At 37.9% G+C, this 15,488-nt stretch overlaps 1 protein-coding gene across 7 annotated transcripts in view; it reads right to left on the reverse strand.

Annotated features, from left to right (window-relative positions):
• The window catches only part of pak5 (p21 protein (Cdc42/Rac)-activated kinase 5), an 88,280-nt gene that overhangs the window by 15,282 nt on the left and 57,510 nt on the right, over positions 1 to 15,488 (reverse strand). For all 7 annotated transcript variants that reach the window (XM_017683536.2, XM_017683520.2, XM_017683496.2 and 4 more), the window contains one exon: positions 3,620 to 4,447. In XM_017683536.2, the coding sequence (XP_017539025.1) occupies positions 3,620 to 4,447 (828 nt within the window). The remainder of the gene's footprint in view (positions 1 to 3,619; positions 4,448 to 15,488) is intronic.

Consider the following 15,488-nt stretch of genomic DNA (forward strand, 5'->3'; position numbering starts at 1 on the left):
GTCAGTAAATAAATAAAGAGACTAGGTGAATGTTAAAGGGTAAAAGAGATACCATGACAAGACAAAATTTAGCTTATGCTGACAATAAACAGGCAGGCAAATGTGTAACTGACAGATAGATAAACAAAAATAAATAAATAAATAAATAAATAAATAAATAAATAAATGTAATACTTTATTTTATGTAAAACATATTGGGAGTTTATTAAGGTCTTATTCTATGCTCAGTACAGCCCAAATTAGACATATCTAAATGTATTATTCACTATGTACTAAGGCAATATGCATTAAGCTATATTCATTATGGTCTGCATTAGTACATAATTGTCTTTTATAAAAAATAACAAATGATTGAACAAATGAATCACTAAGTATAAATGATGATAAATTAGATAAGAACTGTGCAAAATTGGCAGCATTTGATTCCTACAGTTAGTATTAGTTAGTACTATTATTAAGTAGCTACTGCTGGAGTTTATTATTTTAGAACTAATAAGAGTTTATTAAGTCACTAATACTTGAAAATGTGTTTCATATGTGCAGTTTTTATCATCACTAATTAGATGCTGTAAAGTGCTAAACAAGACTGTCATCAATTTGTATAACAAATTTAATGTTTAAGGTATTTAAGGTATATCTAATATAAAGGTAATGTAAAGGCAAAATATTGAATACTTTACTAAAATGTTAGTATTAATGGAAGTATTAGTGATTTTATAAACTTTTTTTATTTAAGCATTTTCTTATTTTATTTCATTTTATTTTTTATTTAAACTGCAATTAAGCAAAAAACTCGAAACTACCAAAACCTCTAGGAATTTAAGTTCACACTACATAACATATACATTTAGATAATAGTTCATGCTCAATAATTTGCCTAACAATGTCTTAAGAAAGTGTTTACTTTGCATTATTACAACCAAAAATTAAACACATATAAACCATTTTCACATAACAGAGGATAACATAGCAAGAGGTTTTAGTCTAAAATCAGGAAGAGTATTTTGAACAGTATTAGCTTACTTTCTCCTGTCCTGCTTTGATATAATAGATATAGCAATCTTTATACAGGACATAATGCCTTGCAAATAAACATTTGCACACAATACCAAATCAGGACTACATCATGTCTGTAGCTTTGATTTAATTACATGCTTTGATTATTTCCCGTTGGGCAATGATCATTTTCTTTAGTGCTAAGATCAGAAAAGCAGGTGGTTTTGTGGATTTCAACTGTAGTCTACAGTATATTTCAAATAAAACAGTCTTTTTGCCCAAAATTATGTGGTTGTTAGAGTTTGTACAGTGAGTCGCTTGCTGAACAGAACACCTAATCAGCATATCATTTTTTAGACCTCACCCTGACTGTGATTGGTCCACATGATGTCAGATGGTTGACTGCATCACTGCACAGAGCCATCAGCACTGCTTGGAGTTCTCTTAAGCAACAGTGTGTTTGGTGGTAGTTTGGTTACATTTAGTTCTTTCATCGTTTAAAGTATATAAAACAGTGGACATGCCGAAAAATGCTGTTCTAGCAATACTGTAGTTACAAAACAGGCTAACACACAATAATAGAAATTGGACAGAATGCGTTTTGACTTGTTGTGTAGGATATTTGTATTTGTAATGTAACTGTAAAGATACATTATTTATTATTATGAAAGATTTCTGCTTAATTTACCCACAAAGCAGATCTCTCCAAGGCTGTTTAATACACTCAAGCTCTGTGTGCTTTACACAGGGCCTCGCTTCCAAGTCTCGGGTGAACTGCTGTTATCGGTGAGATTGCCAGTGTTCCGTTAATTGATTTCTGCACCACTCTCGTAAAAGTAATTCTGTGTCTTTGGCAGCCCAGCTCCCGTTCGAGGCTAGTAGATTAAGTGGTGACATGAGATCCATCACAAAGCCAGTACTGCAGTGCATGAGAGCATTCCGGCCTGCAGGGAGATGCGACTTGGGAGATAAAACTCTATCTATATATCCTCTGGGTCAAGGGGGTCAGGGTGGAGTTGGGGTAAGGTTAACAGCCTTCTGCAGGACATTTACTGCAAAATTATAAATGCCTTTAAAATCATAAGCCTACACAGAACAACACTAACCATTTGTAAATGTTTTAAATATTCTTAAGATCTTTTTCTTAAAGGTTTATGATACTGTTACAGATGACATGACTGTCTCTACTCAATGTACCTTTTGGCTACATTACATTAGATTAAGTCTGTCACTATCAATTATATGTGTATTTGAGTAAGCTAGGGATTATTTTGACAATTAATTGAGTAATTGCTTCATTTTTGTTAGGGCTGTTTTGTCTTTTTATTTTAAAAGCCAAAAAATAAAACGGGTTTAGGTGAGCAATAGAATACTATACAGAGCGTTTCAGACCCTGGATTACATGCCATTTTGAGGAATCTTCACTTTATTAGTGTGCCAGGTACCACCTCTAAATAGTGCTAATTTACACTAGTGATTTTATGGAAATCTAGCAGTGATATTCTCTTTCCATGTAAGGTTTAGTACTTCTTAAACTCTGCCTAAATATGGACATTTGAAGAATTTTGTATTATTTTGTATTATATACTATTGGAGTAGTCTGTCATCTTAGAGCTAGTTAAACAAAACTTATGACTTCATATAATTTTTTACTTCATATACATGCAATTTGCAACAAATGAACAACAAAAAAAAAGACTTGAGTGCTAATAACTGTACCTTGTAGAGACTTTTTGACCTGCGAAAAAATAACTGAAGATACTCTGTTTACCATTTAAACTAATTTGATTCACAATGAATGTGAATTTTAATATTATTTTTATTAATAGGGCAGTCAATTTTAATTAGATAACTGTGACAGCCCTATAGTGACCACCAAAAGTGCAATGAGAGCTGAATGGTATGGTTCGAATACTAGTACATAGTATCATTTCATTTAGTTGCAACTTCAATGCACCTTGCAATGTGAGTGTGAATCAATAATATGTATATTATATAATTATACAATAATATAATATATAATTTTTTCTTTAATTTTTTTTTTCATTTTAACCAAAATAATTTCACCAGCAATAACTTATGTTGGATTACATGAATACTCTGATTCAGTAAAACACTTTTGGAACTTCTATGACTGTGATTAGTGAAGATAAAAACACTATGAGTAGTTAAAGGGCTCATTTCATAACGCAGCCTTCTGCCATATGAGTACTGTGATTCTGATTAACAAACAATATATTAAATAACAAATGAACAGAAAATAATAAAAAATTAAAAACAAAACATGGATAAACAGTTAGGAGTAATATATGTGAAAAAATACACTGTTGACCACCTTCACCTACATGTTACTGGACATAACAAAAATAAAGTGGTGACACTAATTTCCTTTTACTACTGAACATGGCTGAAAGATTTCTCTGTTTTCTCCAGTTAGAGAAATTTTATCTTGTTACATGTGATTTGCAACATGTCACCACGGTAAAATCAACTTGGTGAACATGTGTTTTTCAGATACAGAGCATGATATAGAAAAGATTGCATTGTTACACATGAGTCAAACCCAAACTACATGTGACATTCTGTGATAGATGAAAAAGAAGAAAATGGATTGTTGGATTACCTTGCCAATGATCTGGGAAGCAGAAGTATTTTCAGAGAGCCGAGGGTAGGTGTAGGAGCTGTAGGGGCCCTGTGGTGCAGCCTTGAAGGCACTGATCCCATAGGGCAGGCTGGGCTCCTGCAGCCCCGAGCCTGATCTGGAACGCTGGCGGATGGCTGGCTGAGGGCTGGTCTGGGAGATGTATGATGACTTGGGCCTTTTCTCATAGTCGTCCCTTAAGCCAGGGCCGTAAGCCCCTCCACCCCAGTCTCCGTCTGGGTAGCTCATTTGCTCGCTGTGCAAAGAAGCCCGCGACGGCGTGCCCAGGTAATCCTGACTGGACCCTCCAAGAGAGGCCCTGTAGTAGTCCCTGCTGCTGCCGGCACCCATCTCATCAGCAGACAGGCGCACCTTGCTCTCCAGGTAGGCATGATAGTCTGGTGGTAACTTGGCATAGTCTGAGGTCTTCTGGGGCATGGCATCTGGGTAGAAGGGGCTCCGAACAGGATGACCATTCTGTCTGACAGAGAATCGGTAGTGGCGTCCCACGGCCCACTCTCCATCATAGCCACCCTTATCCCGGTACGGGTCCAATGAGAAGTCCCTGCTGCTGTCCAGGTCGCAGGAATAGCGGGCGTAGTAGTGGCTGAAGCCGTTCTCCTCTGGGCCACCGCTGCTGCTGGCATTTGCTGAGGCCACGGAGGGCTGCTTGCTGGATCCGGCCTGGTGCGCTCCTGGCGGGCTTTCCTTGCGCAGAGAGTTGGAGCGTGTCACAGAAATGCTGTCGAACTCCTCCAGCAGGCCATTGATGGAAGCATCCTTGGGTGGCCTGCTTCCCCGCACGATAGTCTAGGAGAGGGAAAGGTACAAACAGTGAGTGATACCCCAGCTTGACCCTGGAGCACTGAAATTAGCCGACTTCATGACCGCTACATGAACAGAAGGAAGAACTGAACTTTTTAAGCACCATGGATCATAACAACAAAAGACCACCTAGCTAGCCTGTTGCTGGCTACAATCAGGACCAGCCAGGGATCACGGTCAAGCTTACGAAGGCTTCTTCAAAGTGCAGTGCAAGAATTCCACTGTGACAGCATTACAGGGTGCTTGCGTTTTGACCCAAAAAACAGATTACCATAAATATCAGTGGGATTCTGACAAGAACATGCTATAGTAATCTCAGCATTTGGCATGCTGCAGCCCTGAGCAGAACAGATTTCTTTGAATAGCCTAAACAAATGGAGGCTCTGCTCATCTCATCCCACCCCTGCCTAAGAGCATTTCACAGCTGCGCTGTGACTCATACTTGGCTTTCTCTCTCCATGCAGGAGAACAAAATGCTAAAAAAAAAAAAAAAAACTTTTTACCTTCTTAGGAGAAAAACATGTGCATCAAAAGCCAAAACGGTGGAGTGAATGGTCTGTCTCTGTTCACTTTCCACTCTGACAAAATCAACCAATTGCAATTACACTGGCATACAAAGCGGCTTGAAGTAAAATAATATCATGTTAGTCTGGCTTCCCATTGAAACCTGCACTGAGTAGGAAGAGTGGGCAATAAGACAATACTTATTGTTACTGGGATAAATGACGTCCTATTTTGTCACAATTTGATTTTCTGAGCATGTTGTGGGTGTAGTCAGCGTATTCAGAATACTCAACTTCATGCTTCATTATAAAGAGGGCATAATTAGCCTTGGTAAACTGGACTGACATTGGTGTAGTGGCATATGTGAAGGAAAAATAACAAAAAATAAACTTAATTATTTTTTATGGTAATTTTTTAATGGAATTACTTTTCTTTATCTCTGTCTCAGCTAATCAAATACTGGGACTCATCATATAAAGAGAAAACGTCTTCTGTTTTTATATTTTTCCATTTCGCCAAACCCCTACTTAGCGGGAAACGAAGAATATTCACCGTCCATCACTGCTCTATTTTTACACTTTAGTGTTTGAGTCAGCTCCTCCTTTAGCTCACTACTCATTTGTAACAATGTACACAATCAGGTTTGTAGAGCTCTTACAAAAGCCAAACCAATGTGTTTTAAAAGCTGCTTCAGCAGAAATAACCACAGGGTTGGGCAAAGTACTTTGAAAAAGTAGTGATGGCTGAATACTGAATACATGTTCTGAAATGTATTCAGTAATGTATTCCATTACAATGAATTCAGAATACATTTAGAATACATTTACAATACTGATAAAATGCATGGTACAGTGAATTTATTTAATTCACACTGTTCCTTGCTGTTAGCTTACTGGTTGGCATTTTTGTTCATGTAATTATTATGCTGATATGTTACATGAAAAATCAAATTATTCAAATTAATACAAAAATGAATACAAAATTGTAAACATCACTTGCTTCGGTCCTCTGCTGCTCCCATAATCCCACTGCCATCTCATGAACTACACAAACAATTCATCATGTCCCAATCACAAGATCTTGCAAATCTGACTATAAAGAAAGTAGCTATGTGATTTTCAGTTAATGATATGTCTGAAACTTGCCACGGAGTGCAGGCACAAGTCCAGCACAATAACAAAGCTAAGCTTATCACTTTTGAGTGAACATATATGCACTACTGAGGAGGCAGTTAAATTCAGTCATCCCTCAAAACAGCTTACTAACACTCAGATTAATAACTGGCTTATCACAGTGAGTCCACTCAGGCTTTAGCAGAAACTTCAGTGTTTGTAAACAAGCCAGTTTTTAGAGTACGTCTTTACATGCTGTGTATCGATTTTAAAATGAACAATATTTGATGTGTGTATATATATACAGTGCCCTCCATAATTATTGGCACCCCTGGTTAAGATGTGTCAAAAGCCTTAAAATAAATTCAGTTTTTATTGTGGAAACATACTGTCACACTGAAAATTGTAGAAAAATGTAACCTTTAACTCAAGTAGAGTTTTAGGGGGAAAATAAAATCCCTGACTAAGAAATAATTTTTCTTCATAAAATCACCTGTTCCACAATTATTGGCACCCCTAACAATTCTTAGGAAATAAATGTAATTAAAGAATTTCTGTCACTTCTACAGTAGTTTACGAAGTTAATCAAAGTATGTAGGAACATTTAATTAGCAATTCACAACTTCCTGTTTCCCTGGGGTATAATTATGACGTGACACAGAGGCCATTTCTCTTCAACATGGGAAAGACAAAGGAACATAGCATTCAAGTAAGGCAGATGTGTGTTGACCTTCACAGGTCAGGCAATGGCTACAAGAAAATAGCCACTCACCTACACCTGTCCGTATCTACTGTCAGAGGAATTATTAAGAAGTTTAAAACAACTGGAACAGTGGTAAACAAGTCTGGACGAGGACGCAAGTTTATTTTGCCACCACGCACAGTGAGGAGGATGATAAGAGAAATAAAAAGTTCTCCAAAGCTCACTGTTACGGAACTGCAACAGATGGTAGCATCTTGGGGTCACGAAGTCTCCAAAACAACCATCAGACGCTATCTACACGCCAACAAGCTGTTTGGGAGGCATGCACGGAAAAAACCTTTTCTCACTCACAATCATAAACGTAAACGTTTGGAGTTTGCTAAGCAGTACTGGGACTTCAACTGGGACCGTGTGCTTTGGTCAGATGAAACAAAGATAGAGCTTTTTGGCAACAAATGCTGTAAGTGGGTCTGGCGTAACACAAGAGCTGAGTATGCAGAAAAGCACCTCATGCCCACTGTGAAATACGGGGGAGGATCAGTGATGCTGTGGGCCTGCTTTTCTTCCAAAGGCCCAGGGAACCTTGTTAGGGTGCATGGCATCATGGATGCTTTGAAATACCAGGACATTTTAAAACAAAATCTGGTGGCTTCTGCCCGAAAGCTGAAGATGGGTCGTCACTGGGTCTTTCAGCAAGATAATGACCCTAAACATATGGCAAGATCTACACAGAAATGGTTGACCACACACAGAATCAAGCTCCTCCCATGGCCATCTCAGTCCCCAGACCTTAACCCCATTGAAAACCAGTGGGGTGAGCTGAAGTGGAGAGTGCAGAAGAGAGGACCCAGGTCGCTGGATGATTTAGAGAGCTTGTGCAAAGTGGAATGGTCGAAGATACCTCTTTCTGTGTTCTCCCATCTTGTGAAACATTATAGGAGAAGATTAGGTGCTGTTTTGTTGGCAAAGGGGGGTTGTACAAAGTATTAACATCAGGGGTGCTAATAATTGTGGCACACATTATTTGATGTTAAACAATTATTTCTTAATGTGGGATTTTTTTCCTACTGAATAAATGCACTTGAGATAAAGGTTGGATTTTGCTCTTTTTTCCATCGTGGTCCTATATTATTTAAAAAAACCCTCAATTTATTAGAAGCTAAAGAACACATCTTAACCAGGGGTGCCAATAATTATGGAGGGCACTGTATATATATAGTATTCCATTATGCTAAATGTATTATAAAAATGTAAAAAGGTAACTGTATTCTGAATACTGCTTTTATAAAATGTAACTTGGACTGAATACAGATACTTCAATAAATATGTACATGTTTTTTATACAGATGTTTTTTTTTAATTACATTAATGTAACATTTTATGCAAGTTACAGTAACCTAACAGTATATTAGCTTATGCCCAATTTAAAAAAGTTGAGTTTTGTGCTTCCTTGATCTGAACTTGAACTGCCTTGATCTGAATCTTCTTATTTTGCAACATTATTTTCTACAGAGTCTGATACACATCACTGAACTGAGGTTTTCATTTAACAAAATGCAAAGACAATGCACTACAAAACAAACCCAGAACGCCTACAGTGACCTTGTAGGCCAACATATCAGAACACCAGTGTGAGATGTTGGTCAAGTGGAACTGATAGTGGAACAGTCCATTGAACATACATAATTTAAGTCCCAGGAAAAAGTCATTGAGACTGGTAGAGTGAAATTGCTTTGCTGAATCTTATCCAACAATAAAAGAATACACAACCAGTGAAAGAGATGTAGAGGGTATAGTGATATCCTTTTCCCAGTAATCTATAGTGAAATCCTTTTTTTTCATTTATATCATGTACATTTACATCAGGGAAACATGCAGAAAGATTCTACATGCAGCACATTTTAGAAAACACAACCAATTCTACACAAGCACACTAGAGAGCATGATTGCCTGACTAGTACAGTGCATGTTAGCATCAATCTGTCTTTGAGGAATGTAGAAAAAATAAAAGTGATAAAAAGAAGGTGGCTATATAATTGAAAAAGAGGACCATTAAACATTTATTGACTGCTGTAACTCAGTCGGCATGGTCGATGTGTGCCGAGTTTTATTTTTAATGCAGGAGTTTATAAATCTCCAGGACAGGCCAGTCACCTCACAGCACTGCCATTAAAGCAAGTACAATCCATCTTTATAATATCAGTGTCACTGAGCGCTGGGGTCATTCCCAAACCGAAGCCCACAGTCCAAGACTTCAGACAGACAACAAACTTTCATCATATTCTGATTAGGGCCTGTTCAATATGACAATGTACCAGTATTGATTTACTGATACTAATCTTAAGCAGCAAACTTGACAATAACAAACAACTGGTATATGATATTGATCACTGGATTACTAATATAGAGTGCTCTTAACAAATATTCTTACCCCTGGTAAACATGAGCAAATTTGACTGTAAAACATTATTTATTGCTTATCCTTTTAATCTTTCGTTCAAAATATTAAAAATATTTTAAAAATTAAAAATGAAATACAATGGCTGAAAAAAAAACAAATCAAAATAATAATCTGAATAATGATAACAACTCTGAGTCTTCTCCTATAATGCTTAATGAGACAGGACAACACAAGGCAAAGGATCTGAGACTATTCCTCCATACAAAACTTCTCCAGATCCTTCAGATTCCTTGGTCCACTCTTGTGGACTCTCTTAAGTTCAGCCACAGGTTTTCCATGGTGTTATTGTCATGGCAAAGCCATGATTCTGTAGTCAGTAAACCACTTTTGTGTTGATTTTGAGGAATGCTTTGGATCATGACAGATGCCACAGCAAAGCTTCCAGGCTGAGGCAGTCAGGTTTTTATGTAATGTCTGCTGGCACTTGAAGAAGTCCATAATGCCACCCAGGGCCTTTGGAAGAAAAACTGCCCACCACCATATTTCACAGTGGGCTCCCTATCTGTGATCCTTGGAGATTCTTTGACCACTCAAAATCCTTCTCATTGTATGTAGGGTTAGCATTGACATACAACCTCTTACTAGCAGATTCATAACATATGCATTTGTTTTCAACTTCTTGTTTAGTGGAAATGGGCATTTTCTGTTGTTTAGTTATTTTCTTGTAGCCACTCTGATTTGTGTTCCTCAAAAATGCTTTGTCACACATCAATTATATTCTCTGGACTTTCCTATAATGGTGGATGACTGAGACTAAAATTTCACTGTTAAGAATTTCTATTGTGCCAACATTTGCGGCATGCATAGATTTGTAAAAGAAAAAATATTTTCATGATCAGATTTATTTTTTTCATGTAATTGTTGCACTTCAAATAAATGTTAGCTTTCTTTTCAAATTTTGAATGTAAGATCCAAAGGATAAGAAATAAAGAATGTGTTTTACATCTATTACTATTTTGCTTAGGTTTACCAGGGGTGCCAATAATTGAGGAGGTCACTGTTTGTAATGTTGATCATTACAATATAGTGGTAAGTACAAAAAGGTTTCTTTGAGGACTTCTCTGGCCTCGCAAAGCCCAGCAAATTATTCAGAAACATTTCATGTAATAACTTTCTGTGATAGAGCTTTTAGAGGCATTGAACACTTTAGATGCCTGGTTCCCAACACTGTGAGCAATTCTAGAACTAAGCATTTCACATCAAACCACTCTGAATGCCTTTGTTTACATCTGAACAACTACAAAAATTTTGAAAAATCAGTGGAATTCCACTTTAAACGAAAGTGTTCACAAAAAACAAAACAACACACAATATGTCCATCCCTACAAATTATAATCATTTACAGTGCTTTAACAGTGGGATTTAATTTTTGCCCCATCAGTGCTCCCTTTATACTGACCAAATAGTATGTTTTATTGTTCAAAAACTATATCAAGCAGATCCTCATACTGACAAGGTATGAGGAAAGACTGCATGTCCTAATCTACTAATTATGTCACCTCAAGCACATCTACTACATGGCCTCTAGATCACCTAGATCTACTAATTTACTACTGCTACTGCTACTTTTATAACTTGCTACGGTCACTACTTGTATGAGGTTTGCTGGATCACCATTATAGCACTAGTGTAAACTAGTGTAAACTACTAAAAATACTAATAGCACTGTTTACATGACCTGTAAAGGGAAACCAAGATGCTGGGGTGACATGCTAGAAGTGTGCATTTTAGAGCACATTTAAATCAATAATTTACAAAAGACAGCTCTTAAACAGCTGTTGTAAAAATGAAAAGTATTCGCTTTTTTGGATCAGAAGCTAATTCTATTCTATTAAAGCCATTAAGAATTATGTTTAAAAAATGAACATGATTGTACATTTTCTGCTTAATTCTGCTGACTCTGAACAAGAGGAAATGGAGTGTTTATTACCAAGGAGAAAAGAAACTAGGTCTGGAGTGAAAATCAATAAGCACTGAGGAGTACAAAGCAAAAGAGAGAGAGGGAGAGAGAGTAGTGGGGAGAGAGGAAGGCAGGGGGAGGGGGCAAGGTGAGGTTAATTGTGTGCCAAATCAATGTCAAGCTATAGAATCAAACTCAGCCTTGGAAATCTGCCCGTTTGTTTGAATTAGGTGATAGTTGTGGAGTGCCTGTACTTCTTCTCTCTCTCTCTCTCTCTCTCTCTCTCTCTCTCTCTCTCTCTCTCTCTCAGTTCAGGGCTGTTCTCTCTCCTCTAGCTGCTGTGACAGGAGCCATATTTCACTGGGGCGCATCTTCGGCCTGTCCCGTCGTGATAAGACGTAATAGATCCACTCCCGCCCCAGCGCCGCTGTCGTCTCAAGGTAAAGCGAGGGAAGGGAGCGAGGGAGCGAGGGAGTGAGGGAACAATGAGCGGGGGGAGAGGGGGTTGATGGGAAGAGCCAGAAGATAAGCAAGGGATTAACCTTGAACGTAATGAAGTGTGAGTATGGGGGGTGTAATTAATGACACTGACTTCAGCAGAGCCCCACAACACCACCTTTCCTTCTGCTCTCAGGTGAGGACTACAGAAACGCTGCAAGTGCAACCCAGCCATACCAGTGATTTGACTTCTAATCCAATAGGAATACATGTATCATAGCAAAACTTATACTGTTACTCTGGCAGACAAAAAAGTAAACAAAATCAAACTACCACTGAACACACAGCTCTAAGAATACTTAGAATGAACCAGGTATACATTGTTCTGATGCACAGCACCGGTAGAGGTTCACTCTGTGCACTGACGCAAGAAACTCTGAGGCTTGGACCAATCACAGTTAAGGGGAGGTCTCAGAACAAATGTTGCAATGAATAGCAGCTCTGAATACTCTCATCAAGCACTTCATTAGGAACACTATACTAATGCTGTGTAGGGCCTCTTTTTGCCTTGAAAAAATTCTTCATGGCATGGTCAGATTCTGCTCCCTTGCATAATGCAGTTCCTGTTGATTTTTCATGTGCACTGACATGCTACAAACCTACTGGATTCATCTAACCAGTTGTGGTGAGTCTCTGCCCACTGCAGCCTCAGATTTCTGTTCTTGGCTGACAGAAGTGGAACTTGACATGGTCTTTTGCTGTTAGATCAGCTGCCTTTCAAAGTGTTGTGCATTCTGACGTGCCTTTCTGCTCCCCACAATGGTACAAAGAGGTTATCTAAATTACCGTTACCATAGTTTCGCCGTTCTCCACGGACCTCTCTCATCAACGAGGGATTTCCGTCTCACTAGATATTTTTTTCTTTATTGCACTATTCTGGGTAATCTCTAAGGACTGTTGCGTGTGAAAATCCAAGGAGATCAACAGTTATTAAAAATACTCATACCAAATCCAAAGCCAAAATCACTGAGATCAATTTTTTTTTCTTCAATCCTGCTGTCGCACAATTATATACACATATATAAGTAGGTATACATATATGTATACATACATATTTCCAAAATGTATATGTAAATGTTTTTGTGTCACTCCTAACTAAGCGGTCCAGTCAAAGCATGTCTGTGCCTGTTCATCAGCCTATCATTGTATACCTGTGCTCCTCAATTGTTGAGATGTAAATAATGCCATTCAGAGTGGTTCAATGTGAAATGACTAATCATAGAGACATTTTTTGACTCAGATTTCTTTAAAGGGTGGAGAGAAACCAGGAGACGCAACGGCTATAATTCAAATATAGTCATTTGTTTTCACTATTTATAAAATGTGGACCTAGTGAACCAACATGAGTCTTCTGAGTTGTTGATCATGGCAAAAAAGTGTTAAATCAAAATACATTTTCTTTGAGTCCTCTCTTGCCTCTCTTGATAACACCCTGCATGTATCTGAATGGATTTAAAAAATAAAGGTTTGGAAATGTTTTGTGTAAAACTATTATAAAACAACATCTCAAACACCATGTGGTTTATTGATAACCATATCATGTAAGAATTTTCAGTGAAGTAGAAAAACAAAATACTTTGGATGTCTGGTTCCTATCACCACCGTTGTGATCAATTCTGACTCAGCAAGTTTCCCCAGAATGGAGGTTTTCACATTTCAGACTTCTTTAAATGACTTTGTTTACATGGTTTAAAAATATTTTTAAAATATTGCAAAATCAGTTGAATTTCTCTTTGGCTGATTTAAAAAACTTAATATTCATTATAAATCTGGATAATGTCTGTGTGTATGTTCCTATAGAGGGATTATATAGAAACTTGTTAATGGGACACATTTCATCACAATACACCCAACTGAGCATAACAATAGCCAATAATAATTTAGATCCTGTAAACAACTAAAGAAAAGGTCAGGATCAGATGTATCAATGCTATCCGTCTACCTAGCCCTTGTACACACCGCCTCAGCACAGGTCAAAAGACATCACTCGCAGCATGTCCCAATTTCAAAGCTGCAGTTTTCTATCAGGTTTTTCAGTTTTCAGAAGTTTCTAAAACAGTTGTGAATTTCTTATGGGTTTCACTGAGATTTGGTTTGTCACACAGTAGTCCATACACTCTGTAACCACATGACAGGCACGGGTGATATTAAAATTATTTCATTACAGTATCACCAGTGTGATACTGTAATCCATTTCCTATCAGCAAGTCACCAGTTCAAACTGCTCTCTTTCCATACTGAGAGTGTATACTTCAGTTACTTTAAAGCAGAAATAGTACTGTGGCTCCACCTGCTGGTGATGAAAATGCAGTACAAGCTGACTAGTGATTTTTTTTTCACACAGGTCGGCTAGCTCAGCAAAAATAGCATCCTCTTAAAATCTTTATAACTCAATTGTATGTCAATCTTACGATTGTAAAACTGAGACACTTTTGACATTTGCCCTTCTGAGAATGAAGTCAGTGAGATGCGAAGATGGGTTACCATCACACTATAAAGGTCATTAACTTTTAAAGGTCATTCACAATGGGCAGTGAAACCTCCTGAAGTGTGATATTTAAGACAGCATGACCTCCTATGAGAAATAATGTCCTACTGCTTACAGACTTTCACTCACCTGCACATACTGAATGAACAAACTGCTCCGTTAACAGCTGTCCTATTACGACCCAGTGGACTAAAGGCTGTAAATGAATTAATAACAAAAAACCCTTAAAAGCTCTTAACCTCATCTTTGAATACAAATGGGACATTCAGTAAGTCTTCTCTGAAACAGCTCTCTTTCACGGAGAGTGAACACAATGTGATATGAGAGGTCCCAGAGGTGAGGGTGGTGTTGAGGCCACTGATCTATGAAAACAACCCAGCCAATACAGAAGATCCATAATATCCAAAAATATAAATGTCCAGGACAATCACTTACAATCCTTCTATTAGTCCAGGAAATTCGTTACTCAGGCCTTAGCTACATTGTTGCTGCTTAAAACTATACAACACTCTTAATGGAGATCCTCCAGTGAAAAGCATCTAGAACCTCTCATAGGTATTCATTTGGGCTGAGATCTGGTCATTTTCATACTCATCAAACCATTCAAAGACCCCTTGTGCCCTGTGGATAGAAGCAGAAAAGAATGGAGGACAGGAATGTTTCATCATAGGACAAAACTGAATTAGTTAGAGAACCTTTAAAATGATTGGCCCTTCCCTTTAAAGGGCACATGTGGACCCAAACCTGCTAATACCTGCAAAATACCGGCATTAACAGAGCCACTGGACCCCATCCGCTGATGAGGTCAAGCATACAGACCTTTACCATTCCCTTGGTGTGTGCTACAAATGTACACACCCATTTGTGCAGAATACCGTGATGGTGCACTAAACAATTTCTATCCACATCTCTGTAGACGACTGAACTCTAAAATGTGTGTTTGTGTGCTAACTTTCTCTAACATTCTACGTAGTTTTGGATAGACTGTTCCAGCTGATAATGACCATGGCCTGCACTGACATTGTGAGTCAGGTGAGGAACAGCTGCTCTTTCGTATTTTTTTTACACTATACTTTTACATTTTACATTATACTTATGCACATACTTTTTTACATTATACTTATGCATATCCTTATGCCTCCTCAGCCAAACTAGCCACTGAGCTTCATGCATCACACCTGCCTGGAAGCATCTTCACTCATAAGGTTCCTCCACTCATTGATTCAGGTTTTTCTTTAATTTGTCACCAGTCTGCACAAGCTACAAGCAAGCCCACATCCCTGCACATTTAATTATCAGAAAACATGAAGACATGAATAAGTTTTGTCAAGTGTGGTAGTAAAATGGCTTTGGCAACAGT

Source organism: Pygocentrus nattereri, chromosome 4 (genome assembly GCF_015220715.1).
Source record: "Pygocentrus nattereri isolate fPygNat1 chromosome 4, fPygNat1.pri, whole genome shotgun sequence".
Classification (NCBI taxonomy): Eukaryota; Metazoa; Chordata; class Actinopteri; order Characiformes; family Serrasalmidae; genus Pygocentrus; species Pygocentrus nattereri.